Source organism: Neovison vison, chromosome 4 (genome assembly GCF_020171115.1).
Source record: "Neovison vison isolate M4711 chromosome 4, ASM_NN_V1, whole genome shotgun sequence".
In the NCBI taxonomy this organism is placed as follows: Eukaryota; Metazoa; Chordata; class Mammalia; order Carnivora; family Mustelidae; genus Neogale; species Neogale vison.
The window spans coordinates 229,868,076-229,895,728 of NC_058094.1; the positions used below are offsets into that span (position 1 = coordinate 229,868,076).

At 52.6% G+C, this 27,653-nt stretch overlaps 1 protein-coding gene across 3 annotated transcripts in view; it reads left to right on the forward strand.

Annotated features, from left to right (window-relative positions):
* The first annotated feature begins 4,408 nt into the window (after positions 1–4,408).
* UBE3C (ubiquitin protein ligase E3C) overlaps positions 4,409–27,653 on the forward strand; it is a 112,204-nt gene continuing 88,959 nt past the window's right edge. For all 3 annotated transcript variants that reach the window (XM_044246927.1, XM_044246925.1, XM_044246926.1), the window contains exon 1: positions 4,409–4,769. In XM_044246927.1, coding sequence (XP_044102862.1) covers positions 4,704–4,769 — 66 coding nt within the window. In that variant the 5' untranslated portion in view covers positions 4,409–4,703. The remainder of the gene's footprint in view (positions 4,770–27,653) is intronic.

The window sequence follows — 27,653 nt, forward strand, 5'->3', positions numbered from 1 at the left end:
GAAGCGTGGCACCCCCGAGGGCGGGCGCAGCTGAAGGCGTGCGAGAAAGCAGCTCCCACAGCTCTGTGCCCCCCTCGAGTGAGGCAGCAGAGCTAAAGGATGTTCATCTGGGGCCACACAAAGTTTTGACCTTATTGGGTGACTGCAGCTTGTGGTGGGTCTGCCCACATGCAGGTGCCCTGTGGGCTCCGACTGTCCGGGTCGCGCAGCAGGTGAGAACATCAGGGAAGGAGTGGACTGTGGGTCTCAGCCAAGGCGAAACCTGGAGGGCTGGGGTGGGGGGCGGGGAGCCAGCTGCCAGAGCCAGGCCTCTACCCCAGCACAGGCACGGAACTTGCCTGTAGGGGAGAGACTGTGCTTGTAGGCGTGCAGGGAAGGGTCCCGCGGATCCCACGGCGACCCGCATGGCACCTGCAGCTCCGAATCAGCTGGGTCCGATGCGGTAAGAGTGAGCTTCCCTAATCAACGGGCCACAGGCCTAAGCAATTGTGCTGCAAAGCACAGGGCGGGGGGCCGCGGGGGTGTAAACTCACCACGGTTCCCAAGCCGCTGTGACAGAGCTCCCCCTCGGAGGGCATCGGAGCCACGGACACGGCTCCGAGGGAAGAGAAAGGCGCTTCAGAAATGCCGGTGAGGAGAGAAAGGTGACTCAAGTCAGGCCTGCTGCCGGGGCCCCGCCGAGATTCGTAATGTGTGCAAGACGCCAGGCCGTGGTGTCTCAAGGACCGGTTTCTGAAGCGGGAGAGCCGGCTCGGGTGAGACCCCAGATTCCCCTGCACGGGGCAGACACAGCGCACAGTCAGGAACCAAGGACACTTGGCAGTATTTCCAGGCGCCCGGCCCAGAGGAGCCCCGTGTTCATGAACCCAGACTCTCATCTACCTGGGTCTGGAATGCCCTTGGCCCCACTGTGGTCTTGGCATGCTCCCTGGACTTCCGTTCACCTCCACAGGCTTTTTGCTTCCACCTTCGATCTCTTCCCTGAGCCACGGGCCATTTAGGACGTGTTGTTCAAGCTCCGCCTTTGTTACCTCCCTAAATTTTCCGTCAAGGATTGGTCAAGGACTTCTAATTTCATTCCGCTGCAGGCAGAGAACATATTTGGAATGATTTCCATTGAGGGTTGTCGATGGTGAGCGTGAGCCCACTCTGGAGAATGTCCCACGCGTTCTGCTCTGGGTGGTGGGCACTCCTGGTCAGTTGTGGCCCTTGGAATTCCATCTTACAAAGTAACTTAATTTTTGTTCTTTATGTCCCCTGGAATATAATGGAAGAGCAGTGTGTATCCAAATTTAAGGCATCCTATTGCTGCCATTTCATTAATGTTATGGACTGTCCCCACCCCCCAGATTCCTATGTTGCTATCCCCACCCCCTGTGTGACGTGGTCAAGAGGAGGGGCCTTCCGGATGTGATTACATCACAAGAGCGGAGCCTTCATGAATAGGATTAGTGCCCTAATCCTGGGGCCCCTGAGCCTTCTGCTGTGTGAGGACAGAGAGGGCGCCGTCGGTGAACCAGGGAGCCCTTATCACCAGACATCACATTTGCTGGTCTTGATCTTGGACTTCCAGCCCCAGAACCATGAGGAATCTTTCTGTCACTTGTAAGCTACATAGTCTGGGGTGTTCTGTTACAGCAGCCCAAACTCAGATCATGAAGTGTTTCTAAAAGAAATTTACCCTTAAAATTATAGTACACACAGAAAGTATGTGTAATATATCTCCATTTAAAAGAATAAGCCAGGGACGCCTGGGTGGCTCAGTTGGTTGAGCGGCTGCCTTCGGCTCGGGTCATGATCCCAGCATCCTGGCATATCGGGCTCTTGCTCGGCAGGGAGCCTGCTTCTCCCTCTGCCTCTGCCTGCCACTCTGTCTGCCTGTGCCTGCTCTCTCGCTCTCTCTCTCTCTGACAAATAAATAAATGAAATCTAAAAAAATAAAATAATAAATAAATAAAAGACTAAGCCAGGGGTTCTTGGGTGGCTGGGTTGATGAAGCGTCTGCCTTTGGCTCAGGTCGTGGTCTCAGGGTCCTGGGATTGAGCCCCACATTGGGCTCCCTGCTCAGCAGGGAATCTGCTTGTCCCTCTCCCTCTCCCACTCCCCCTGCTTGTGCTCTCTCTGTCAAATAAATAAAATCTTCAAAAAAAAAGAATTCTATTTTGAGATATAGATTCACAGGAAGTTGTGAAAACAGTGCAGAGATGTCCTGTATGCCCTTTATGTAATTCCCTTCATGTCGTATCTTACGTGATTCTAGTACAACACCCAAACCAAGATGGGACATGACGGGGGGGCATGTTCATGGTCTGTCTCATTTTATCACACGTAAGCACCACTGACCAAGCCCCAGAACCCTTCCACCACCACGAAGACCTCCCTCCTGTGGCTCCCATACGGTCCTACCCGCCCCACCTTCCCCTCCTTAGTTCCTCACAACGACTAACCCAGTCTATCTAGGCTTTTGTCATTTTGCCATAGAAATGGCATTATCCAGTCTGTATGCGCCCTGTTGGGAGTGACTTTTGCAGTTGTTGGCATCCTGAGGGTACCCGGGGCACTGCCGATTCCCACCTGTGGGGAGGATACACCACAGTGGGGTTGACCACTGACCTTCAAAGGACATTTTGGTTGTTTCCAGATTTGGCCGATAGAAAAAAACTAACATGAACAGTTGTGTGTTAATGTTATGTGCACATACATTTTTATTTGCCTGGCGTTATGTCCAGGAATGCAAGTTCTGGGCCATCTGGTAAGTGTTTGGTCTCCTTTTGTAGAAAAAGGAATGCCCAAACTTCTGAATGTTTCCAGAATGGCTGTAACATTCCACATAGGGAAGGTTGAGTTTCTCCACCTCCTGGTTAGCATTTGGTGCTGTCACTATGTTGCATTTTAGCGGTTCTAATGGCTTTTATGTGATTTTAACCTACCTTTTCCCACTGCCTTTTAGAAATCATCGATTTCACATGCAAATATTTGCGGGCCCACTGTACAGTACAGCAGGCCCCTAGGCGACCTGCAGCCTGGAGGAGGAAGCGGGACAGGACACAGAAGCAATCACATTCCACCGGCATTCGGCCCTGGGATCAGCAGCGCCCACGCTGGCAAATCTTTTATCCCCAACTTATCCTTGCAATCCACTGCTGGTTTTTGTAGGGCGACAATGAAAACATCGTGTCTTCCAAAACAAAGAGGTACATACTGACATATTCGGAGATGATGTCTAGGGTTCGCTTCACAATCATGGGAGCGTGGTTAAGGGCCGGGGCATGAATGGCACGAGAGCGGGCGTGAGCGGTCACCTCCGAGGTTGGTCACGGGTGGCGGGAGCCCGTTATACCGCTTCATACCCGCATTACTGGACCTTAGAAGTACTCGTAATTGAAAATCCTTCAGAAGCACCCGGTTTGGGTTTTCTCCCCTAGCCTGGGGACAGAGCGCGAAGTCCTCGGTGCCGCGCCGGGGGGCCCCTAACCCGGCACAGCGCGGGGCGCGGGTGGAAGCTGAGGCCAGAGAACGGGGCGGCAACGCGGGGACGAGTCAAGAACAGAGCCGTGTTCCCCGCGCGGTCCCAGCGGACGAAGGCGGCGCAGCCTAGCCCCGGCAGGGGTGCGGGACCGGGCCCGGCGCGCCGGACGCTGCGGGCCCCCGAGGACTCGCTCGCGGACGCACGCGCCGGCGCCGCCCGTCCGACGGGCCCCCGAGACGCACGACGCCCCGATTCCGGACGACCCCCGCGGAACGCCGGCCGCAGGGCGGAGCGCAGGGCCCGGCCCGGGGGTCTCCGGCGCACGCGCGGCCGGCCGGGGGCGCGGTGCCGGGCCGGGGCGCTCCGCGGTGCCTGGGGCGCGGCCCGCGGGGTCTGGGCTCCGGCCGCGAGTGCGGGACACAGACGGAGTGCGGGGGCCGCGCGCTCTGGATCCCACGACGTCGGCGCGGGTCGCGCATGGGGGCCCGAGACCCGACACGGCCGGCCTCCCCCAGCACCGACCGCGGCCAGCCCGCGCCCCGGGACTGCGCACGCGCGCGTCCCGCTCCGGCGCGCAGGTGCCGGCGCTCCCGCCCCGCCCTGCCGCAGAGCCGGGTCACCGCGGGGCCTTCCCACGCTCCGGCGCGTCGGCGACGGGCGCGCGCACGCTGGAGGGCTCCGGGGGAGCGCCGGGGCGTCGGCGACGGGCGCGCGCACGCTGGAGGGCTCGGGGAGCGCCGCGGCGTCGATGGCGGGCGCGCGCACGCCGGCCGGGCTCCGGGGAGCGCCGCGGCGTCGATGGCGAGCGCGCGCAGGCTGGCGGCCCGCGGGATGCAGGGCCAGGGCGTCGGCGTCGGCGTCGGGCGCGCGCGCGCAGGCGGGACCGCGCACGCCAGCCCCGGCCGGCGGCCATCTTTCCTCCCGGCGGCTGCTCCCGGTGCAAGTGCGGGGTCCGCGGCCCTGCCGGCGCCCTCGGCCTCGGCCGGAGCAGTGGGGAGGCGTGGATGAGGGGGGAGGTGAGGAGGAGCCGCCCCCGCTGTGTGCCGCCTCCCCCCCCACCCACTCAGGGCGGGCTGGGGCTCGGGGTCGCCCCCCGGCGCGGCCCGTCCCGCCCGCGGAGACCCCTCCTCCGCGCCGACCCCTCCCCGCGGAGACCCCTCCCCCGGGAGCCCGCCCCGCCCGCCCCGCTGCTGTCAGGGTCGGGGGCTGCTCCCAGATGGGATAAGCGGTCAAGATGTTCAGCTTCGAAGGGGATTTCAAGACGAGGCCCAAGGTGTCCCTCGGAGGCGCCAGCAGGAAGGTGAGGGCGGCCTGTGCGCGGGCCTGCGGCTCCGGGGGGCGGCCGGGCGGGGGCTGCCCTGCGGGCGGGGCTGCGGGCGGGGCTGCGGGCGGAGGGGCCTTTGGGCCGGGCCGCTGCCCTTCCTGCGGCCGCGGGGGTGCGCGCCGCGCCGGGGGCCGGGGCCACGGTGGTCCCCGCAAGCGTTTGCGGACGGCGGTGCCGCGGCCGCTCCCCGGGCCGGGTCCGCGCGGCGGGCGGTGTCGGCGGCCGCGCACCGGGACAGGACGCGCGTGGGAACCCGGCGCCGCCAGGCCACGCGCCCGGCTCTCCGGACACCGCGGGGTCCCCGGCCGCCTTCCTCCGGGGCTCGATGCTCCGTCCCTCGCGCCGCCGCGCGCTCGGGGACCGCTGTCCCGGCTGCGGTGCCCCGTGCGCTCGCCCCGACGCCGGCCTGGCTCGCGGCTGCTTCTCCGCCCGCCTGGGATTCGAGGCCAAAAGTAAGAGGCGCCCCGCGGGTTCGGAAACGTGCGGCGGGCCTGGTCCGTGGGCGCTTACGGGTCTCTCCGGCGCGGGGCGCTCCTCTTCGCTCGCTGACCCGCGCGCGTCGTGGGGTGCACGACCGGGTGGGCGCGGAGTTCTCGGCGGATGCTCGGTCCCGGGAGCGGCGTCCTGTTGGCTTCGTGCTGGGCGCTGCGGTGCGCTCCTCGGTCCCGGCGGCGACCCCGGCACGGAGCGGGCAGACCCCGCCCCGGTCGTCGTCGGGCCTTGGGGTGCGCGCGAGCGGGTGGCTGCAGGCGGCCGGCCGGAGAGTGCGACGGAGGTCGGTCGGGCCGCCGCGAACCCTGCAGGTGCCCTCGGCGCTCCCCGCAGGTGCAGCGGACGGGTGAGGGGAGCTCACGAGGGCTGCCCATGCGCGCAGCGGGCTGCTGGCCGGTCACCGCCGCAGAGTCCGTGCAGTTCCTCGCGGCTTCGCCCCGAAACCGGAGCGCTCCGCGTGCGCGGCTCGCGTGCTGTCGCCCCGACGGGCAACTCCGCTCCGCGCGCAGCAGCTCTTACGTGTTGATCAGAACTGCGGGGAGATGGCGCGTCTTGGCGTTCAGCCGTGCACAACAGTTTTCCTTTCCTTTCCTTTTTTTTTTTTTTGGTTTAAGTTTAGACTAAACAGCTGTATGTGTCTTAGGTCATGTCTCTAGAAGAGCTTGAGGAGGTGACCTTGGTGCACATGACATTGGCGGGGGGAAGGGGGCAGGGGAAAAGGGGTCTTCTTGCTTGGAGTCTAGCTGCGGCTCAGTCCCACCAAGAACCCAGGACCATGGCTGGCATCACAGAACTGGCCCTTCTTGAGCTAAGGGGGCTAGAATTTTGTAAACCCCCCCCCCCCACCGTATCAGTTGGTCTATGGCTGCAGGCCACCCCTGGGGTGACAGTGGGACTCTGGCACTGCTGGCCCTTGGCTGAGGGCAGTTATCCTGGGAAGGTGGCACTCCGGAGCCAACAGTACTTAACACACAGTGGCCGGGGATGGGTGCCCTGGCCTGGAGCTGGGGTGAGGAACCAGCTGCGGGCTCAGCTGGGAGGAATGACTGCGCCGTCGCGACCACCGCCCCCCCCCAATCAAGTAACACTCCCAGCGTTCCATAGGCTCCCTCCTGCTCCCTTCTAGTCAGTATTCCTTCTCCCCGAGGTAGTTGCTGTGTGATCTGTTACGGTAACTTAGTTCTGCCTGTTGAACTTCATGTGATGGAGTCACATACAGTTTGTTTCTGCGTTGGGGGTCCGCATTCTGTCCCAAAGGCGGAGTCCATTCTCCTCGTTATGTCGCATTGTGTGATCTGTTTTTGTGGTGTCTTCTTGAGGGCGCACACCCGCCCCTGTGCTGGGTCATACACACACTTCGCTCCAGTGTACGCACCTGCGGTGTCTGAGGGTACCGGTGGCCGCACTTCCTTTCAACATTTCTTATTGTTGGTCCTTAATTTAGGCAATTCTGGTGGGGATGTAGTTTCATTGTGTTACAGGTTTAATTTTATTTCTGGGCAGAAGTGTTGGGCACCTACAAACGCATATTTTTTAAATTTTCTTAAGCTACAATGTGATTCTTTTCCTTATTTAAAAGGTAAAAGGTTATAACGGTTTTCTTTCATATATTGAATTATTTGTAATATTCCCTTCTTTCTTGAGTTTGGTGGAACACTGAATAGTGCCACCTTTTGAATACATCTTTTCTTTTTCCCAATTAAATGGCTGTTTTTTGTGTTTATTTGTAAAGGTTCTGTGTAGCATCTGAAACATAATAAGGAAAATTCCATGCCCTCATTATGGTCTTGTTGGACAGTTAAGATTTAAAAAATTAGAAGTCAAATAACAGTAGAGAGTAGTTACTGTGTTCTGGATTTCTGCTGGGGCTGGTCCAGGAAAGGGTAGAGTTGGTTGGGGCTTAGTCTTAAAAGATGCAGAGTTAGGGTTGGTGGGAAACAAGAAGGGCGTTCCAGGTGGTGGGAGGGTGTACATGGAGTCAAGTACATACTGGGTTCCGCTGGTTCTAAGTCACACAGTTTCCTTCTTTTAGTATTTCTGTTACCAGGGTACATCTTGGCGGCATGGCATAGTTCATGGATGGTATTTTCATTTTCTTTCTTGTAGTGCAGAGAAGAATATCTTAGCTACCATTCGATTACAAGTATAGAATCCACTGAAAATTGCTTAGTAGGGGGAAAGTGTGTGGGAAGAATTTGATGGTGTCTCAAAGAATGTGCGGACAGAAACACCCAGATACCAAGTCATCAGCACCAAGGTAGTTACTCTTGGTTTTTCTCCTTGGGCTACACTGTCTCCTTCATTCTTGGCTTTCTCCCTTGACCTTGCACATGACCTCGGCAGTGTATGATTTCCTAGTTGAGATATCCAGCCGAGATTGTCGGATCGCAATTCCCTTTCTCAGGAGAGGAAATGCGATTGGTCTGGGTCAGCTTCCCACCCGATGAGCTGAGTCTGGGATGGGGGTTGGAACCTTTGGTACAAAATGAGCAGTCTGGTTGTGTGATTAGTAGGGAGTGGATTCTCCAAGAGGGGCAAGTGGTTGTTGAATGGAATGTCTAGGTTTCTGTGGACATGGGCAGAGATGTGTAGCAGGCTGTTGATTGTACGTGTGTGAACTGAGGGACATCTGAGCTAGGTGTGCAGATGTGGTAGCTACTGTCAGATACGTGACTCAGGATAGAAATCCGAGGGGAAGGCCTGGAGCCTGGGATGGGGTATGGCTTGTGGGGCATTATAACATCTAATAAGTGAGAAGAATACTTAGGAAAGAATCATACATGGTGTGGGGCTGGGGTGGGGAGGGGGAGGAGACCACAGTGCCAGGTACTGCAGGGGTGCAGTGAGGAAACACTAACAAGTATGAAGCCCATGTGACTTTAGGGGGATAATAGTCCAGGGTCATAGGACTTGTAAGTCAGTTTGCAGTACATCAGGGAGTGAATGGGAAGTCAGAAAGTGGGTAGATCTTTTTTGAAAAGGACTTGAAGAAGGTTACATTCAGGGGCTAATGAAGGTTTTATTTTTGAGGGGAGGGATGGGAGAAAGTTGAGCAAGTTACAGATGGGAAGGAGCAGGCGGAGGGGGAGGAGTTGTGGAGCTCAGAGTGCTGGGGAAGGCCAATGGGAAGAACTAGGTGTGAGCGGAAGAGAGAAAGTTTTTGAGATTTACAGAGAAGAAATGCATGTGGTTATAAAAAGTTCATCTTTTTTAGGATCTTATTAATTTATTTGGCAGAGAGAGAGCGCGCGAGCATGGACACGAGCGGGGGAGCAGCAGCAGAGGGAGAAGCAGGCTCCCCGCTGAGCAGAGAGCCCAGTGGGGACCTCCACCCCAGCACCCTGGGGTCATGACCGGAGCTGAAGGCAGAGGCTTAACTGAGAGCCACCCAGGCGTCCCTGGAAAAGCTCATAGAGAGGAGAAAGAAAATTAAAATTTCTTGCCCAACTTTGCGTAGACAGTAGAGGAAGAGTGGCAGTAGAAATAATATTTCTTTAATTTTTGTCCATTGCTTTAAAAAATAGGACTTTATTTTTTAGAGCTTTAGAGAAGAAAGTCAGGCAGACGGTACAGAGTTCCCTTCACACCCTCTCCTCCACCTCACGTTTCCCCAGTTATGAGCATCTTGGTTTAGTGTGGGCCATTTGTCATAATTGATAAACCGGTATTGATACATTAACGTTCACTCTTTGTGGTTGTATTTTCTGTGGTTTTTGGCAAATGTATAATGACGTATTATCCACCCTCAGTGTATCATACAGAATAGCTAATTGCCCTAAGAATCCACCCTGCTTTACTTACTCATGCTCCCCCACACTCCCTGCATCCTGTGGTAGGAGAGTTTGGTCGCGTAAGGAGATTAGAACTAGGGCGCCTGGTGGCTTGGTTGGTTCAGTGTCCAGCTCTCGGTTTCTGCTCGGGTCGAGATCTCAGTGTCCTATGGGGGAGCCTTTGCTCAGTGCGGAGTCTGCTTCTCTCCCGACCTCTCTCTCTGCCCCTCTGCCTGTGTATGTGCTCTCTCTCTCCCAAATAAATAAATCTTTAAAAACAAAACAAAACTGCAGAACTGCCTTCCAGAGTGGCTATCCTGTTTTCACTGCCACCAGCAACGAGTGAGAGTTCCTGTGGCTCCACATCCCCTCCAGCATTTGGTGTCGTCAGTGCTCTGGGTTTTGGTCCTTCGAATAGGTGTGTAGGAGTAGCTCGTTTTAATTTGCATTTCCTGGATGACAAAGGATGTAGAGTGTCTTTTCATATGCTTATTTGTCATCTGTATGTGTCACCTTTTGCCCATTTTTTTAACTGGGTTATTTGGGAGTTTTTAAATTATTTTATAATTTTTCAAAATTAATTTTTTTAAAGTTACTTATTTATTCATTCATTTGACAGAGAGCGATCACAAGCAGGCAGAGAGGCAGGCAGAGAGAGGGAAGCAGAGAGCTGGATGTGGGGCTCGATCCCAGGACCCTGAGATCATGACCTGAGCCAAAGGCAGAGGCTTAACCCACTGAGCCATCCAGGCACCCCTTAAATTAGTTTTTTTAAAGTGGCCTCCATGCCCAGTGTGGAACCCAATGCAGGGCTTGAACTCACAACCCTGAGATCAAGACCTGAGCTCAGATTGAGTTGGATACTTAACCGACTGAGCCATAAGGCGGCTTTCCTTGTTTTTTGTTTTTAAGTTGGCACTTGGTATATGTGTTGTCACGGTGCTCTGTGTATATTGCAGTGGAAAATAAAACTCTTGTGGCTCTGTCATTAAGTAAAGTAAACATTTTTCTGAGATCAGATTTATGTTAATTTATTGTCAGGACTGGTATTATTACATCACTGTTTCATTTAGCAGTACCACTTCCGTTCTCTTGAACATAACTGTTGGTAGCCTTCATATATGGGGCCAAAAAACTGTAGTTCCCCATAGCAGGTAAGGTTAGGAATTCTTGATCTGGTTCTTAGGGAGATCAGGCGGAAGAGAAGGGATGAGACTTTTGTCAAGTTCCCCTTGTACTTGTAATCAGGGCCTGGGGTGAAGCAGGCGAGGCAGCTAGGGCCCAGAATTTCTAGGAGGGACTCACTCAGGTTGGACAACTGCAGGGCTCCGGGCGGCCTCATTTTCGAGGCTGGCCCCGCGGCAGCACCGCAGGCAGCTCCTTACGTCTTGTCCCCCAGGTACCTGGCTTGCCTCACCAGTCCCTGCCTGGCTGGGCACACTTCAGCTGCTTTTAAAGCCTAGGGACCTCCTTGCCCACTGAGTCTTAGCTAAGGGAGCACATAGGAGGTGTCACAAGAGGACACGGGAGCCGCAGAAGAATTTCTTGCAGAAGCAGGAGTGAGTTCTCTCTGGGAACTTTACTTTTATTCTTGTAACTTAGCGAATGCAGACGGAGTTTGGAAGTTGGACATCTTATTCTTTGGCAGTGACCTTTATTTTATGCTGCCGTAAGAGTAGCTGCTTCTACTCGTTCCTGCTCTCCTGCCTCAGCTTCTTCACGTTTTCCTTTACTTACACTGTCAACAGGAAGGCAGGAGCGGGAGCTTATTCTGTTGGCTTGTCTCCATATAGCCCCTTGCGTTCCGTGGTAAGCAGGTTAAAGACGGGCCTTATGGGCTAGATCCGCACAACCTACTTGGTGGGGAGTGGGGGATACCGTTTAGCTTCAGAATCTCAACAAGGTACATCCCCTCTAATCCAGTAATTCTACTTTTAGAAATTCATCCTAAGGATCTAATTTGACAGGTGCATAGGAAAGATGTTGGGAAAAAATGATGACTGTGGTGATATTCACCATATTAAAAACTTAAAACAACGTAAATGTCTAACAATAGGAAATTTGTTAAGCAAATGATCACGTAACAACGTAATGGAACACTATACAACCATTGACATAGTCGTGATGTTTGCTTATTAATATCTGTACTTTAATGTCCTATTTATTAAAATGATTCATTGTTTATGGAAATAGCAGATTACAAAACAATGCTGCAGTGAGCATTTAAATGACAGTAACCTAAACAGTCGTGACTTTGGGGTGTCTGGCTGGCTCGCTGAGGAGAGCATGTGACTTTGTGTTTAAACAAACACAAATGATTTCTGTTCTTCGGAGAGAGTGTGAGTGGGGTAGAGGCAGACTCCCCACTGGGCAAGGAACCTGATGTGGGGCTCGATCCCAGGACCCCAGGATCATGACCTGAGCCGAAGGCAGACGCTTCACAGACTGAGCCCCCCAGGCGCCCAGTCATGCGACTTTGATCACCGCGTTGGGTGTAGAAATTACTAAAAATCTTTAAAAACAAAACAAGACAGTCATGATATCTACTTACCACTTTCTGAGTGTCCAGGAAACGAAGGACGTGTTCTCTATTCCAGTGTGACAGTGTCTTGAAGCAGTCCCTTCTCGTCATCTCAGCTTTGTGGGGCAGGTGTCCGAGAGCAGCCGGGGCGGCTCAGGATCTCGTCGAGGCTCAGGAGCCTAAAGCTGTGGGACTCACAGCGGGCTCCCTTGTCCACGTACCTGGAAGTTAGTGCTGGGGCGTGGGGGGGCGGTCAGCTTCCCGCCGCCTGCACTCTCCGGAGGGCTGCTACTGTCCTCCTGACATGGCTTGTGAGGTGAGAGGGCGCAGAGAAAGCGGCGTGCCTGTACAGGGCAGTCCTGAAGGTCACGCTCACGTTCGTCCTGTTCTCTTTGTCCATCCAGTGCACACTCGAGGTGAGTGTGGGTCAAGCTGCACGTCTTAAAGGGAAGCAGCATCAAAGAATTTGTGGGAATATTCTTTTTTAAAAAATGTATTTTATTTATTGTGAGAGAGAGAGCGTGCGTGCGTGTGCACAGCAGGGGGAGGCGCAGAGTGGGAGGGAGAATCCCAAGCAGACTCCCATTGAGTGCAGAGGCTGACACCGGACTGGATCTCACAACCCTGTGGTCATGACCTCAGCTGAGATCAAGAGTTGGAGCCTCAACTGACTGAGCCCCCCACGGGCTCCCAAATTTGTGAAAATATTCTAAAGCCGCCACAGAAGGGGTATCCGTTTTAGCTAAGTTGTAAATGCTAATCCTAACGTGACTTATGTATGTTATTTTTCTGTTTTAACCTATTGAGATTTCAATATTATGGCTTTCCTTTTCTCCTACTGCATTGAGTCAGTAGTTATTAGCTGTGTAACTGTTACGGAAATAATGAAACAGTTGCAAAGCAAAAGGTGTCGACCAATTAACTTCAGTAGACATTTTGATGAAACTTAGTTGACTTGGAGACAACTTGGTAGCTCTGTGCCTTGGAAACTTACACAGATGTCATTTATTTGCAGCCATTTGAATTTACTTAGGTCAATCCGACCACCCTTGGGGAGAAGACGGGATATATAGCAGGGCCAGGGGGAGTAGATAATTTGGGGATGAGTGTCTTTGGGTTGTCAGTGTGACAGCTGTAGGGCAGGCGGCAGACGTGTGGAGGTGGAGGAGAGGTGAGTGAAGAAGGAGACTATCATGGTACGTTTTTGGTCAGGGGAAGCACTTGGACAGTCCACTACCGGAATGAGAGGAGGACGCTTCTTTTCCTTTTCTTCTAGTACTGTCTGTGTCCTGTTTCCAGAACCCCAGGCAAGTGGTATAAGGCTAGTGCCATAGGCTTCTGTGTGCCGGGCTGGCGTTCTTGCTCCCGTTCATGTGCGGGTATCGTTGCCGTCGGTGAGCCGGACCTGCGTGGAGAGCGGGGTCCGGCCGTGGGGGGTGGTCATCACCCGCACACCGTGCAGCGGGGCCGGATCAGGGTAGGAGAAGAGAAGGCTGGGGAGAGGCCATCGGGGGCCAGATCGTAAAGGGTTCTGGGGGTCACACTCAGCACATCCAGGCACCTTGGGGAGCCAGTGAAGGACTCGAAGCAGTGAAGTGAGGTTTTGGGAGACGTGAGTGAGGGGCAGCGCAGGTGGTTGGAAACCAGGCGAGAGGCGGCCAGAGTTGGCAGCAGAGTAGTGAGGGCCCAGAGCAAAGCGGTGGGCTCTGGGTGGGGGGGCGTTCAGGGCCGTTGAGGAGGCAGAATTGAGGAGCTGTGCCGTGAGAGGGTCACCTTGGGGGTTTCTCTGGGATTACCAGAGTGGGTGGTGACTCCAGGAACCAAGACGATGTTCTTTTCCGGGGGCCTGTGCAACGTGCGGCCTGTGCACGCGCTGCTCGGGACCTCTGGGTACAGCCCGGGGACCAGCCGTTCGTGACGGAAGCCGTGGGGCGCACCGGGATCCTCGGGCCGGTGTCCCTCTGAGGAGACTTGTAGTCTCGGAACAGAACTCTGAGACGGATGTCGCCATTTACAGAAAGAGCAGAAAAGGGGCATGCGGTCAGAAAGCCCGCACGGATGTCCCGGTGTGGGTGGCCGCGCTCCCCGCCGGACAGCACTCATCCCCGAGGGAATGAGCAGAGCCGGGGTGCGAGTTGGGCTCATGGGAGGACCCCGTGCCTTTGTATGGGGCTTGATTCTGAGGCGTGTTTTTGTTTTTGTTTTCTTTTTTGCTCTAGCCATTCCTCTCTATCTTGGATCTGACTCTGTGTTACCCCAAAGCTGAGTCAAGTCATTCAGTCTGTTTTCTAAAATTAAAATTCTGGGGGCGCCTGGGTGGCTCAGTGGATTAAAGCCTCTGCCTTCGGCTCAGGTCATGGTCCCAGGGTCCTGGGATTGAGCCCTGCGTCGGGCTCTCTGCTTTGCGGGGATCCTGCTTCCCTTCCTCTCTCTGTCAGTTTCTCTGCCTACTTGTGATCTCTGTCAAATAAATAAATAAATAATATTTTTAAAAAATAAAATTAAAATTCTGTTCAGTTTGTAAAAATTACTGTACATGCTCATTGCATGAACTTTGTATAAATTATATGTTTATGCTTTTTTTTTTTGGATTTTAGGGTTTCTTTATTGTGAGTAACATTTTTAGAGTCAACAATTGATCATTATTTTTTAGGACAAATTAAAGAAGTTGCATTGCTTGGTCACAGTATGCACTTTGTAAAGGTTTTAGATGCACTTTGTTTTCTAGAAGAAATTGTACTGATGTCTCTTCCGGGGCAGGGTGGTAAGTGCTGCCTGCACATCCTCGCCTTGCTGTCAGGCCCTGAGGACGGGTTTGTCTCCAGGGAGTCCCTTTTCTCCCTTTGCTGGCCGCAGTGACATCGGTGGCGTCCTCCATCTCTGTCCTCCCGTGGGGCGTTTGGCTTGTCCTGCCCTCTCATTTCTTCGTGGCTCCTGGAGGCATGTGCACTTCCTGCCACATCTTTCTGAGGGAGAGATCAGAGCCCAGCGAGTCCAGAACTTGAGTGAAAACTACGGGGCTTGGGAGCCCTGGTCTGTCCTCTGCGTTGCTCGGCCGTGTCCTGTGGCCTCCGTGTCTTGCGTCCGCCTCCCGCTTTGCTCACAACCTCCTTCAACTGCAGGGGAAGTTGCAGAACGCGGCCTGCAGTCCCTGAGAAGGGGGCCCTGAGAAAATCCTACTTCTTTTTGAACTAATTTTCCTTAGGATGAAGCTTTAACGCTCTAATGTTTTGAAGGAACTTGAGTAAACTCCAGTGCACTGGCAAGCAGCACGAGTCCTAGCACATCTTCACCACAAAATGTGAAATTGCAGAAAGCGCAGAGGAAACCGGGAGAAAGGTTTGTCTCCATAACCAGCTGGGATGGAGCCGCTCATCTTCTCTGGGCTGCTCTGTTTCACGTCTTGTAATATCAAAGTCGTAATTCTTGGTAATGAGAAAGTCAGACTGAATTATTACTCCTCTTCCTCGCTTTAATGTTTCCATTTCCAGTCTCCAGGCTGGGGCCTTTGAAACAATATTCAGTTTTTTTAATTAAAAAAAATTGTGAAAAGTGAAATCCATCTAAAGGGCTTACAATGACACCTTCCTCTCACAGAGATTCTGGATTTCCCCACGAGGACCAGTGTCTTCAGTGTCTGCTCAAAGCTAGTCTAAACACAAATAAACATGCCCCCTCACTTCTTCAGTAAAAGTGAGCGACACACTGTTCTTCTCCTTGGCGTTGTGTCTTAGTGATGACTCTTTTGGTCTTTGTAGGTCTGTTTCCGCAGGTGCACAACATTCCCCTACACGGTTTGTCATGGAACCTCTTTCCTGTTTATGTGTGTGTCTGCATGAGTATGTGTAGTTTATTTCCAGGGTTTTGCTATTAAAATGGTGCCATATTTACCATCCAGCTCTTATGTAAGAAAAGAACATCTTTCAGAATTTATCGTAATGGGATTAAGCAATTTCATTTTGCGTTGGATACTTTATTTTAAAGTGAGTTCTTTTCTAATTATAATGTTTATTGTAGAACATTTAAAATATACTGAAATGAAGAAAAACTACCTCTTTGGAACCCACCCTCCGTTTAAAAATAAAACACTGCTGGGCGCCTGGGTGGCTCAGTGGGTTAAGGCACTGCCTTCGGCTCGGGTCATGATCTCAGGGTCCTGGGATCGAGTCCCGCATCGGGCTCTCTGCTCAGCAGGGAACCTGCTTCTCTCTCTCTCTCTCTCTGCCTGCCTCTCCATCTACTTGTGATTTCTCTCTGTCAAATAAATAAATAAAATCTTTTAAAAAAAATACAGATGAAGACATTTAAAAAAAAAATAAAACACTGCTAATACATGGGTAAATTTTTTTCTAGTCTTTTTCTATATGTGTTTTGAACTAGGAATCGCATTGCGCATTCGGTTTCATGGACATGATAGTCATCGGTTACTGTGGTTGATGCACCTTTAAATAGTCGTTGCATGAAGTGCTCTTATATTTTCATGGAGGTTCTTAGGAAAAACCCACATCATAGATGGTGTATTATTCACAAATAATACTTTTGGTAACATTTAACATTTTAATTAACTCAAAAGGAAGTGTCTTACTTGATGAGTCTTTGTATTGTTTCAGACTGCTCCTGTTTTGTCAGCGCACGAGTGGGAAAATACTGACTCAACACAGGTGTGAGGCTGATTATTCTGTTTACACTGTTAAATGGAGTAAATTGCTAAAGGGAGATAACCCAAATAGCAAAACGAAGGAAACGTTGTTGTTTTTAGAAGTCAAGATATTAATAAGCATGCTAATGTTCTTTTTATAAATGGTTAGCCCATTTGAGCATTTGGAGTATGGAAGTCATATCTTATAAATGCACTCTGACTTCAGTGACTGTAATTTTTTTATTCTGATAATTAATGAAATCTGATTTAAACTATTTATGACTTACACTTTTATTTATTTTTTTTTAAAGATTTTATTTATTTATTTGAGAGAGAGAGCATGAGCGAGGAGAAGGTCAGAGAGCGAAGCAGACTCCCCATGGAGCTGGGAGCCCGATGTGGGACTCGATCCCGGGACTCCAGGATCACGCCCTGAGCCGAAGGCAGTCGTCCAACCAACTGCGCCACCCAGGCGTCCCGACTTACACTTTTAAAAGCTTCATTTTGTTACTACAAAATGTGTCTGCATTTGAGAAAAGCATTTTTTCCCATTTAAAAACATCTTTGTTAACGGTATTTTTGAAGTTTGGCCATATTTAATTTTCAGAGAAGATAAGATAAAGTGCCTCAAGCTCAAAGGCCAGACCGAGAAGCTTGGTGTCAGTTGCTCCTGCTCACACACCGACGAGAAGACGCAGCGCCCGGCCGTGGCGGTGAGATTATCCCTGAAGGGAGCCCGTCTGCGGAGAACAGGCTTAGTCAGTCTGAAAGCATCTGATGAGAGTGTTCGTGAAGCTGGCACGTAACTGCCCTCAGAACTCCTAACATATCTAGGCCTGTGGAGTTTAGAACGTGAAATGTTTTCCGTTGTACGGGTCATAAACTGGAACCAAAAACGTGTTAAGAATCAAAATCCGAATGTTCTTTGGTGGGTGCTTCGTTGTTCTTTCCCCCCAGCACCTCATCTAGAACTTACTCTTGGCCACGTTTAGCTCCTTTAAAAACCTTCTCCCATAGCTTCTGTTAGGGTCCGTGATCAAAGGAACGAGACTGATACAAAGCGAAAGTCAAGCAAAACTTTATTTCGCGCCAAGCATCAGGAATCAAACTACCGGTCAGAGCTACCTCTTACGAAAAGGCGGTGACGATGAACCCAACAAGGTCACTTCCAAGAAGGCCACTCTGGACGAGGCTGCTCTAGATGACGTTGCTGCTCCACAGATGAGGCCGCTCCATGATTGGAGCCGTTCCCAAGAAGAGGCCACTCCCAAGACAAGGCCACTGCTCAATGAAGTTTCTCCCCGGACAAGGCCGCTCCCAAGAAGAGGCTGTTCTGGACAAGACCATTTCCTGGATGAGGCCACTCCCAATGACGAAGAAGCAACAATGACAAGGAGGACAACCCAGATGACACAGACTCTGCTCCCCACGATGCTACTCTGACCAGGCTTCCACCCGGAGGAAGCCACCACTGCGGACAAGGCCACTTGTGGTTCGGGGTGGCGAGGCATTTTGCAGGGAGGCTGCTGGTGTCTAGGGGCCGTTGGCATCTCAGGGCTGCTTATGCCTCCAGACTGCTGGCATCTAGGGGCTGCAGGTGTCAGGACCAACTGCTGGCCTCTAGGGTCTGTAGGCATCAGGACCGCAGGCGTCGAGGGACCGCTGACAACTGGACCGCAGATGTCTCAGGACCGCAGGCGTCGAGGGAACGCTGACAACTGGACCGCAGATGTCTCAGGACCGCAGGCGTTGAGGGACCGCTGGCAACTGGACCGCAGATGTCTCAGGACCGCAGGCGTCGAGGGACCGCTGACAACTGGACCGCAGATGTCTCAGGACCGCAGGCGTCGAGGGACCGCTGGCAACTGGACCGCAGATGTCTCAGGACCGCAGGCGTCGAGGGACCGCTGACAACTGGACCGCAGACGACTGGACTGCTGGGCCGCCGGAGGCTGGAGGCTGCAGGCGGCGGCGCTCGGGGCCGGAGGCTGGAAGCTACAGGCTACGGTGCTCGGGGCCGCCGCCGGAGGCTGGAAGCTGCAGGTGGCGGCGCTCGAGGCCGGAGGCTGGAAGCTGCAGGCGGCGGCGCTCGAGGCCGGAGGCTGGAAGCTGCAGGCGGCGGCGCTCGAGGCCGGAGGCTGGAAGCTGCAGGCGGCGGCGCTCGGGGCCGCCGCCGGAGGCTGCAGGCGGCGGCGCTCGGGGCCGCCGCCGGAGGCTGCAGGCGGCGGCGCTCGGGGCCGCCGCCGGAGGGTGCAGGCGGCGGCGCTCGGGGCCGCCGCCGGAGGGTGGACCGCCAAACGCGGTTATAGCTCTTACAAGAGCTGTTACAGCTCTACTATACACCGTTGACTCCCCTGCTCTTCTGCGACTTCCACCGCTCTCCGCTCCACTTCACCGCTCTCCGCCGACTTCACCGCTCTCCTGTAGCAGCCGCTGCTCTCCTGCAGCAGCCCCCCAGCCCTCCTGCAGGAGCCCCGGCTCTCCTGCAGGAGCCCGGGGCTCTCCTGCAGGAGCCCCCCAGCTTCATTTGCTTGTTATTCCAGAAGAGCGAAGCATTCCATGGGCAGGGGCTATAATTCGGGCAATCGAAAGTAACGATGCAAAATAATCGCGTCTCCCCTCCCCTTTCACGCCAGCTCTCCCTCTCTGTCCCTGATCCACACAGCCACACTGTGTCCCAGGTTCTTCCCCGTCCTCTCGGCTAGTCTGTGCCCGCGGAGTCGTCAGGGGCCTGCCCTTCTCTTGCACGAGCACCCGGGGGAGCCCGTTAGACAGAGTGCGGCACTTACCCCCGAGAACGCGTCTGGAGACAGTTGCGGCTCGGTGCAGGTGGAGGCGCTGCATCTTTGAAAACGCTGGAGGTCGTCGGCATGATGAACATTTTGTAACCTAGCAGTCGTGTGTTTTAATGGCCATTTGCTGTCCGTGTTTTGCAGTACAAATCCTTGCATATGTGCCTTTAATATGTATAGGTTAAATTTCTAGAAGTGCTAGGTCAAAGGCTATGCACATTTTGAATTAGATTCTAGGACTAGCAATAGGCAGCTTTCTCAGCGAGTGGGAGTCGCCACTGTCCTCTGTAACTCGCAGCATGCTGAGTTTGCCAAACGGGTTAAAAAGCCTATTTCATTGTGTTTCTGCTGCATGCTTTCCTCAGATGAGTAAAAATGAAGTTCTTATGTTTAAAAGATTGTTATTTTCCTCTGCACTGGGTATAGCTTCTGCTAATTTTTCTATTTGATTGTAGATCTCTTTAAATTATTTTGGAGAGCTTTTACAAACAGTTGGTGTTGCAGTGTTACAAATATTTATTTCCATTTTGTCATTTTATTAGCCTGTGTTATATTGTTCTGTGTAGAAAATTCTAACTTTGATGTACTCAAATTTATTTTTATTTTTATTTTTTTAAAGATTTTATTTATTTATTTGACAGAGATCACAAGTAGGCAGAGAGGCAGGCGGGGGCGGGGGGGAAGCAGGCTCCCTGCCAAGCAGAGAGCCCGATGCGGGGCTCGATCCCAGGACCCTGAGACCATGACCTGAGCCAGAGGCAGAGGCTTTAACCCTCTGAGCCACCCAGGCGCCCCTCAAATTTATTTTTAAATAACTGATGGCAAATAGTAACAAGACTTAAAGAGTGATATTTCTTTCTTAGGCAAAGTCGTAGTCCATGTGGGAGTATTTAATTCTCCTATTGTCTTCACATATTTTTATGGTGCTTTGTACACACGTGCACGTGCACACGGATCTTATGTCAGTCGGGGATCTCTTGGTGTGAAGACTAGAGCTACATTGTCATTTACTTAGGTCACACAGTTTTTCCTCTCATATTTGTTGAAGAGTACACTTCCTGTTTACATGTGAAATGCCTCCTTTATCACACGCTGCATCTGTGTCCGTGTGAGTCTTCCCAGAGGCCACCAAGCGTTGACTTGTCTGTTCATGCTTCAGCCCGTTAGTATGGGCCACTGTTCGTCCCAAAGTGTGTGACGATTTAGGTGGCGTGTGAAGGAGCATTTTAGAACTTAGCAGTGCTTGTTTCAGTGTCCAGTAGAAACAGATGACTGGGGAGCCGAGCCTGTGATTTCTCTGAAATGCCAGCTCATGGCGAGGTTGGAGTTCGGAAGCTTCGTGGTAAACCCGGCTTGCCGGTGACACATCCGCGTTCCGTGGCTGCAGTTTGGGAACGCGCGTCCGCGGCGGGGCCGTGCGTGCCGTCGGTGTTGTCAGCGCGCGTTTCTGTGCGCGGACTCTCCTTGGGCTCTGTTGTAGTTTGTTTCTTTTTCTAGCAGCATAATGAAATTTCACGTTTGGAAGTTGATGATTGTGGACGACTAGTGTGAGCTGCACGTAGGTACGGGTGTAGCAAATCAGGATCACGCCTGTGCCTTATCTTTTCCCCCCTGACTGCTGTGCCTGACGTGCGTGCATTAGGTCTTACAACAACAGAAAACAAGTCATTTTTAAAGCTTGAACGTAAAGATTGTCTTAGAAATTAAGGCACTAAGGATAGTTATGATCTTCATCATGTCTTCATTTATAATAAGGGCCACATTAATAACCCACTGGAACTAGCTTTTTAGTCTTATAAACTTACAGCCTGCATAAGAAACACAAACAAATACGATAAAGATTTTTGAGGGATGCCCAGGTCGCTCATTCAGTTAAGTGTCTGCCTTCGGCTCAGGTCCTGGGATCAAGCCCCATGTTGGGCTCCCTTTTCAGTGGGAGCCTGCTTCCCTTCCCACTCCCCCTGCTTGTGCTCATGCGGGCTTTCTGTCAAATAAATAAGATCTTAAGAAAGGTTTTTGAACCATGGTTTTTCAGGAACTGGCTGAGAGAGACCCTATGCCCCATTATGAGCCAGACCTCGACTGGGACCACTGTGCTCAGGCTTCATTGTGAAACCATAAGGCACCACCCCCAACTCGTTCAACTTTCGGGAATAAACAGGAACAATTTCTAAATAGCCCAGAAGTCAGTGCAGAATGTGATGCTGAGTTAAAATGAAAAGTTGAGAACACTTCGTCTGGGATACTGTGCTTCGTTGCAAAGGCTAGAGCTGCTAATTGGCAAAATACACAAAATTTATGAGTCAGAGTGGTGATCAGTAACAAAACAAAGAACATAGTTGACGAGATTCTTTTGTCCAGTGAGTTAGCTGCGTGTTGGCTCGGGAGCGAGCCGGGCGGGTTGCTGGCCTGCCAGGGAGGGCCGGGCAGATGTCGCCCGCCGCTTTGCCGGACGCTCACTGACGTTCTGAAACCAGCCTGGCCTTCGCGGTTTGCCGGCCACAAGTGAATAAACGCGTCCCCGAAGACTTTCTTGTCTAACTCCCAGACGAGAGGAAAGCTTTTAAATTCTGTTGATGACTTCATGACACACTAACGCAGACTTAAGGTGTGATGTTGTGAGAAGAGCGGAGTTGGTACGGAATGCCACATTGGTTGAGTCGGAGGTTTGATCCAGCATGTTCCAGCCCTGGAGACTGGACCCTTTCCTATCCAGACGGCGGTCTTGTTCGGCGCCGGTGCTGAAGAGCAGTCCCCAGTCCCCAGTAGAATGGCGGTCCGTTGGCCTGTGCCGCGTGACTCCTCTGCTTTGGGACGATCTGAGCAGTGACTCTAAGCACCTGCTTCCTCCCGAACTGAGAGCAGAAAGGTCTCACATCACTGTCATCACGTCAAGAGGAATTCGGGTCTTTGTGGTGTAAACCTTTTTTTTACTGGAAGCCATGGGAAGTACACTTTGACTGTGGCAGAAAGAATTGAGAAGAACTCAAAAAAGTCTTCTGTGGGGCACCTGGGTGGCTCAGTCTTCGGCTCAGGTGGTGGTCCCGGGGTCCTGGAATCGAGCCCCGCATCAGGCTCTCTGCTCAGTGGGGAGCCTGCTTCCCTCTCTCTCTGCCTGCCTCTCTGCTTACTTGTGATCTCTGTCTGTCAAATAAGTAAATAAAATTTAAAAAAAAAAAGGAAAAGAAAAAAGAAAAAGTCTTCTGAATGCCATATGTACAAAGTTCAGAGTGATGGCCTCCAGGAGCCTGGCAAGTGGATAGATACGAGCCAGACCCCCCCTTTGAAAGAACCATCAGGAGAGGAATACTAAATAAAAGCACATATTCCAAAGATTGGGCCCTGGAGGCTTTCTCAAAACTAAAGTTTGTTGAACCAGAGTCACACTTGGTGTTCTGGTTAGAAATTCATTTCTAGAATCCAGTTCTGTCAAATAGCCTTTGCCTGATGAATAATAAACAGGTTAGTATTCTCTGTGTTGTCCAATGTCAAACTGAAAAAATAAAATTACAGACTTAGCCTCCTCATAAACTTGACGTAGCGCTCGACTCCTCTGTTGTGATGACAAACCGTTCTTTTGCTTTGAGGGGCCTCGTTTCCGATAGGGCTTTTCATAAATAAATTTGTTAGGTTTTTCTTGTAACTCAGTGTTTATTTTTTAATTTAATTTAAAATGTAACAATGCAGTTTTGTTTTCATTGTGTTTCTTTTCAGGAGTACCTTGTACTTAGGAGAAAAACGCTGTAGGGGTGTGGAACGTCCTTGTGCCTGAGTGCGGGTCCCCTGCCTGGTGCGTGCAGGGCTCCCCGCCGCACTCAAGGTCTTTCCCGGAGTAGTTGGTAAAGCTCTTGAGGTGGCACGTGGAGGTCGGTGCATCCTGTTTGTTTTCGAGTCTGCCCACCGGTCTCCACGTGGCCGCACCGTGGCCGCTGCGCAGTGTTCGGCGATTGCTCTCTCTCTGTCTGCATTTACTAACCATTCTGTGAGAAGAGATTTTTCTCCTCTCTCGTGTATACATGTGGTCATTCACGTAAGTACGGAGACCCAGATACATGTTGTACCATATCCATTGAAGTCCACTACTGTCATCGTGGCCTAACCTCACTCCAGTCGTAGGAGAATATCGGGAAAACCCAAGTCAAGGAGCAGAGTCCAGGATATAGAGGACAGAGGTGGAGGAACTCTTACAGATTGGTGCGGCGTAGGAAAATCGTAATTAAATGCAGTGTGGGATCCTGGATGGGATCCTAGAACAGGCGAAGATTGTTAGTATGAAAATTGGCGCACTTCTAGTACAGTCTGCAGTTCGTTGTAACGTCACGCCCTTGATCTCTTGCTCTTGCTAGTTGTGTTCTGGTTGTGGAGGGGGCAGTGGGGTCCGAGAGAGAGGGGATGAGGAAACTCACTGTATCCTTTCTCCAACTTTGTCTGAAATTAATTCAAAGTAAAAAGTTTTAAAACTCAGTTTAAAGAGCGATATTAAGCGAAGAACAGCCCAGGTGGTATGGCTGTGGTGAACCTTGTGAAGGTGGCAGGGGTGCCTCTGAGACGTCGGTGTTGGCCGGGAAGGGGAGGGAGGACTCCACGCCTGGGAGTCACCCTTGCTTGCTCCTCCCTCTGTCCAGGTGCCTCAAGATCGTGGTCCTCCCTCGTTCCCACCTTGACCTGCGGTCCTCTGTGCCTTGTTACTGCAGGACACGGACAGGGTGGGGTTGTTTCCCCGCTTTGCAGTCACATTCAGAAATGTTCTAAGTGCTGTTACAGATCTCATCGTGACCCTGATATATGTTGCCGAGCCCAATTCCCAGTTCCCCCCGGGAAGAGTGGCTGCTGAGATGCACAGGCCAGTTCCCCCAACCGCCAGGCTGCTCTTCTTGACACGCTAAACCCACCCCTGGAAAGAAGTCTGAGAAAGATCCTCGTAGCAGAATTCTGCCTGAGCCAGCAGAATAATCCGGAACGTAAGCCGAGCAGACACCATGGGGAACTGGCCTGTCCATCTCAGCAGCCACTCCTCCCGGGAGAATTGGGAATTGGGCTCAGCAACATATATCAGGGTCACGATGAGATTTGTAAGCGCACTTAGAACATTTTTGAATTATTTGTCGACTTCCTGAGGGAGTTTAGAACATTGGAATTAATGATTGGATTTAGATTTGTCTGGCCGGTATTCTGATTTTGGTGGCACTAACTGTTCGTGGGAAGATGTAGGTCTTTCTAATGTCTGCCTCAGTAGATAAGTGATTTTACATTCTTGCCTCTTATCATGACTTTTTTTTTTCAACTTTAAAATCTTTCAAGCTTCAGATTTCCTGGTTGTACCTTTATTCTTTCTAAATTATATCCTTCAATCATACATGATGCACAATGCTAAGTGTCAGGATTATAAAGACAGACATAGGCCGTGATTCTGAAGGAATTTATAGTTTATTAAAGGAGAAAAAACACAGTTCACTTACCTTTACTCTTTCCTCTGTGCAGGTGTACTGAGGTAAAATGTGTTTTTCTCTTTCAACAGACGCTGGGTTCTGTCTATAAGCGACGGAGTCCTAGATCGAGCCTTCATTAGCACCTAAATGCAGACCCTGCCTCGTTGACACTTGTGTGGTTTGAACTTGGCTTGTGGGGGGAGCAGGGGGAGGGGGCACGGGGCGACTTCCTGTGGGGGGTGCGCCCTGCAGGGCTGCTTCTGCTGCCACTGCCGCTGCTGCTCCCTGCAAGGAGGCCTCTCCCGCCCACCCCCGTCTCTCCCTCGCTGCTTTAACGCATAGAGCTCCAGTTTCGTTTCGGTATTCTCGGGGCCGAGGCGGCATCGGGACACGGTGCGGGACAGGCCGTGGGGAGCAGACGGCCGTGTTCTGACCCAGCGTCCCCGCACAGGCTGTCTTTCACCTTGCTCCCTCAGCGCGCATTGGTGGTTCTCCCGTCCGTCAGGCTGCCCTGGAACAGAAAACAGGGCAGTGTGATGGGTTTTGTAGTAACGGGGCTGCTGGAAAGAACTGAGCCCTGAGAAGAGACGGTTCTTGTGGCGGATGCTCAGTGCTCTTCAGGAGCCCGTCCGGCGTCTGTCAGTCCCCAAGGCGGCCCTCCGGGAGAGGGCGTGCAGGGAGGGGCCCCCACCCCGTTGTTTTTATTACCTGTTAACTCCTTGGCCCCTTGGACGCTCAGTGGCCCCCACTTGTGAGGTGATTACCATCTCCCTTCGGGCTCGGGGCTCCCCCTCTCTTCCCACCTGACCCCTGAGCGCTTCGTCCTGGGCCCTGCTACCGCGCTCCCTCCCTCTGCCGGGAGATTCTCTCCCTCTGCTGGCAGATTCCCCACCTTGTCCTCCCGCTGAACGTGTCCTTCCAGGTTGCCTTTCACATGCCTTTTTTTCTGGGCCTCTTCCTGGCCGCTGAGGCAGAGTCTGTCTCCTCTCCCCACGCTTGCGCCCGGCGCGGCCTCTGTGCGCGGGGCAGAGACCGCGTCTGTCTCCACACTAGCGGCCAGGACTGTGTCTGGGGCAAGGTGTGTCCCCAGCAAACAGGCTGCTGCTTTCTCCCACCAGACTGTGAACTCCCTGGGAGCAAATGCCTCACTGACTTTCAAAGTCTCTGGTGCCGGCGCCCCTGGGGGGCTCAGTCGTTCAGCGTCTGCCTTTGGCTCAGGTCATGATCCCAGGGTCTTGGGGTCAAGCTCCCCGTGGGGCTCCCTGCTCAGTGGGGAGCCTGCTGCTTTCTCCCACTCCTCCTCCCTCTCTCTCTCTGTCAAAGAAATAAATGAAATCTTACGAAATAAAATCTCTAGTGCCTGGCGTGTTGCGTGATTCACTAGACACCTGTTGACAGGATACGTGCCCTTCCTGGGTCTCATTTGAATGTCTTTTGAATGGATCGTTGTAGACGGGGAGCACACGAGGAGGCTCTGGTTCTGCCCTGGGATTCGGTTGCGTGTTTAGGGGCTGCATAGCGACCATTTCCATGGTGTGTGGACGGCGATGATGTACTCCGCCACGCTCGTCTTTCCGTGCGGGGCTGCCTTCTCCGGCGGCCTCTGTGCTCACCTCTGATTGCTTAGTTTGCCTTTCTGGTTCTCAACACCACCTGCTCCTCGTGCTTTCTTGTCAGATTGTGAAGATCACAATTTTTTTCTGGGGCCCCCCTCTCCCCTCCTTTCTGGTAATCTTCCAAATTACTCGTGTATAATGAAGGCAAAGACTTTTTTAACTTCTCAAAATGTGAAATAATGTTCTTTCTCAAAGTAGATAGCATACTGCTTAGTGGGTTAAGCTCTAGGCCCTCTGAGTTCAGATCCTGGATCTGCTGCCACTTTCAGACCTCACTTTCCGCATCTGTAAACGGGGAATATCATCGTACTTAGCCTCATCCGTTCATTTCGAGAAATACGAGAATTACCCGAAGCCAAGGGCGTGGAATATTGCTTAGTGTGTGGACAGAAGCTTTCAGTCCCTGTTAGTGTTCCGCGTGTGGCACACATGGCCTCCTCTCCTGTCCTTCTGTGCAAGGGCACAGCGGACGGGACAGTGGACAGTGGACAGCTCAGTGTCGCTGGTACCTGGTGCTGCTGCTCCTAGAGTCGCCTGTGCGGTGTCCCTGAATCCCCGTGGGAGATTGCTTGACCTCTCCCTGACCGTCTCTTCTGTCGGCAGACTATTAAAGGGGCATGGGTACTCTTTGAAAGCTCTTATTAGCATTTTCAAAAATACAGTTTGATTACTGAAATTACGTATCGGGTTTGTGTGTGCGCGTCCGTTATTTTGGATCGGCTTGCTCTGCTTGATTTTTCTGAAATGAGTTTGTCTTTGAAGTAGGAAGGGTTAGAGCACTTGAGCACAGGTCAGAGAAGTGACCTTCGCCTTCGTATGATGTTCTGTCTGGGGATTCCGACCTGCAGGTGACCAGAAGTTAGTAGTCACCCCACACCCAGCAGTGCCTCTTGTGCTGTCGTGGCTTCCCCCACACCGTGAGCTTCAAACGTGAGAGAGAAGTTCTGAGCGTCCGGTGTTTGACCACAGTCCAGTCGTGCTCTCGATAGGGAGTACGTGTTTGGGTTTTAAAAGACCGCGGCGCGGTGCTGTGCTGCAGGCGCCCAGCGGTGCTTCTCCGCGCTTAGGGTTCCTCCTCCTCCTAGACGCTTACGACCGCAGCGTCCGACTTCAGGGAGGCGTTGGGTCCTTCCAGGCGCGTGTCGACACCTGCGCGTGCCCGGTGGGGGAGGGGTGAAAGCAGAAGTGTGGTCGGGGACCAGCGGGGCCCTTGAGCCCGTGCGGCCCGTGGTCCAGCGAGGACTAGGGGCTTCTCCGTGTGGGGAGGTCAGCCGAGTGCTTCTGCCAGCACGGGCCATGTTTTTAAGGTAAAATGTTGGTTTGTTGAATTTTAGACTTTTTCCTTTAAATTCACTTAGCCAACATACCGAGCATCATTCGTTCAGACGTGGAGGTCCGCGATTCATCGGTGTGTTTGACGCCAGCGCCCCTCACAGCACGTGCCTCCTTCCTGCCGTCACCCGTTACCCCATCTCCTCACTCTAATTGCAGGCGTACCTGGGTTTTCTCGTAGTTGTAGCAGTGCTCACTGTCATAAGGAATCTTCGCCTTCTGGCTAGAACCAAATAATGAACATATATTACATCTGGACAAATGGAGAT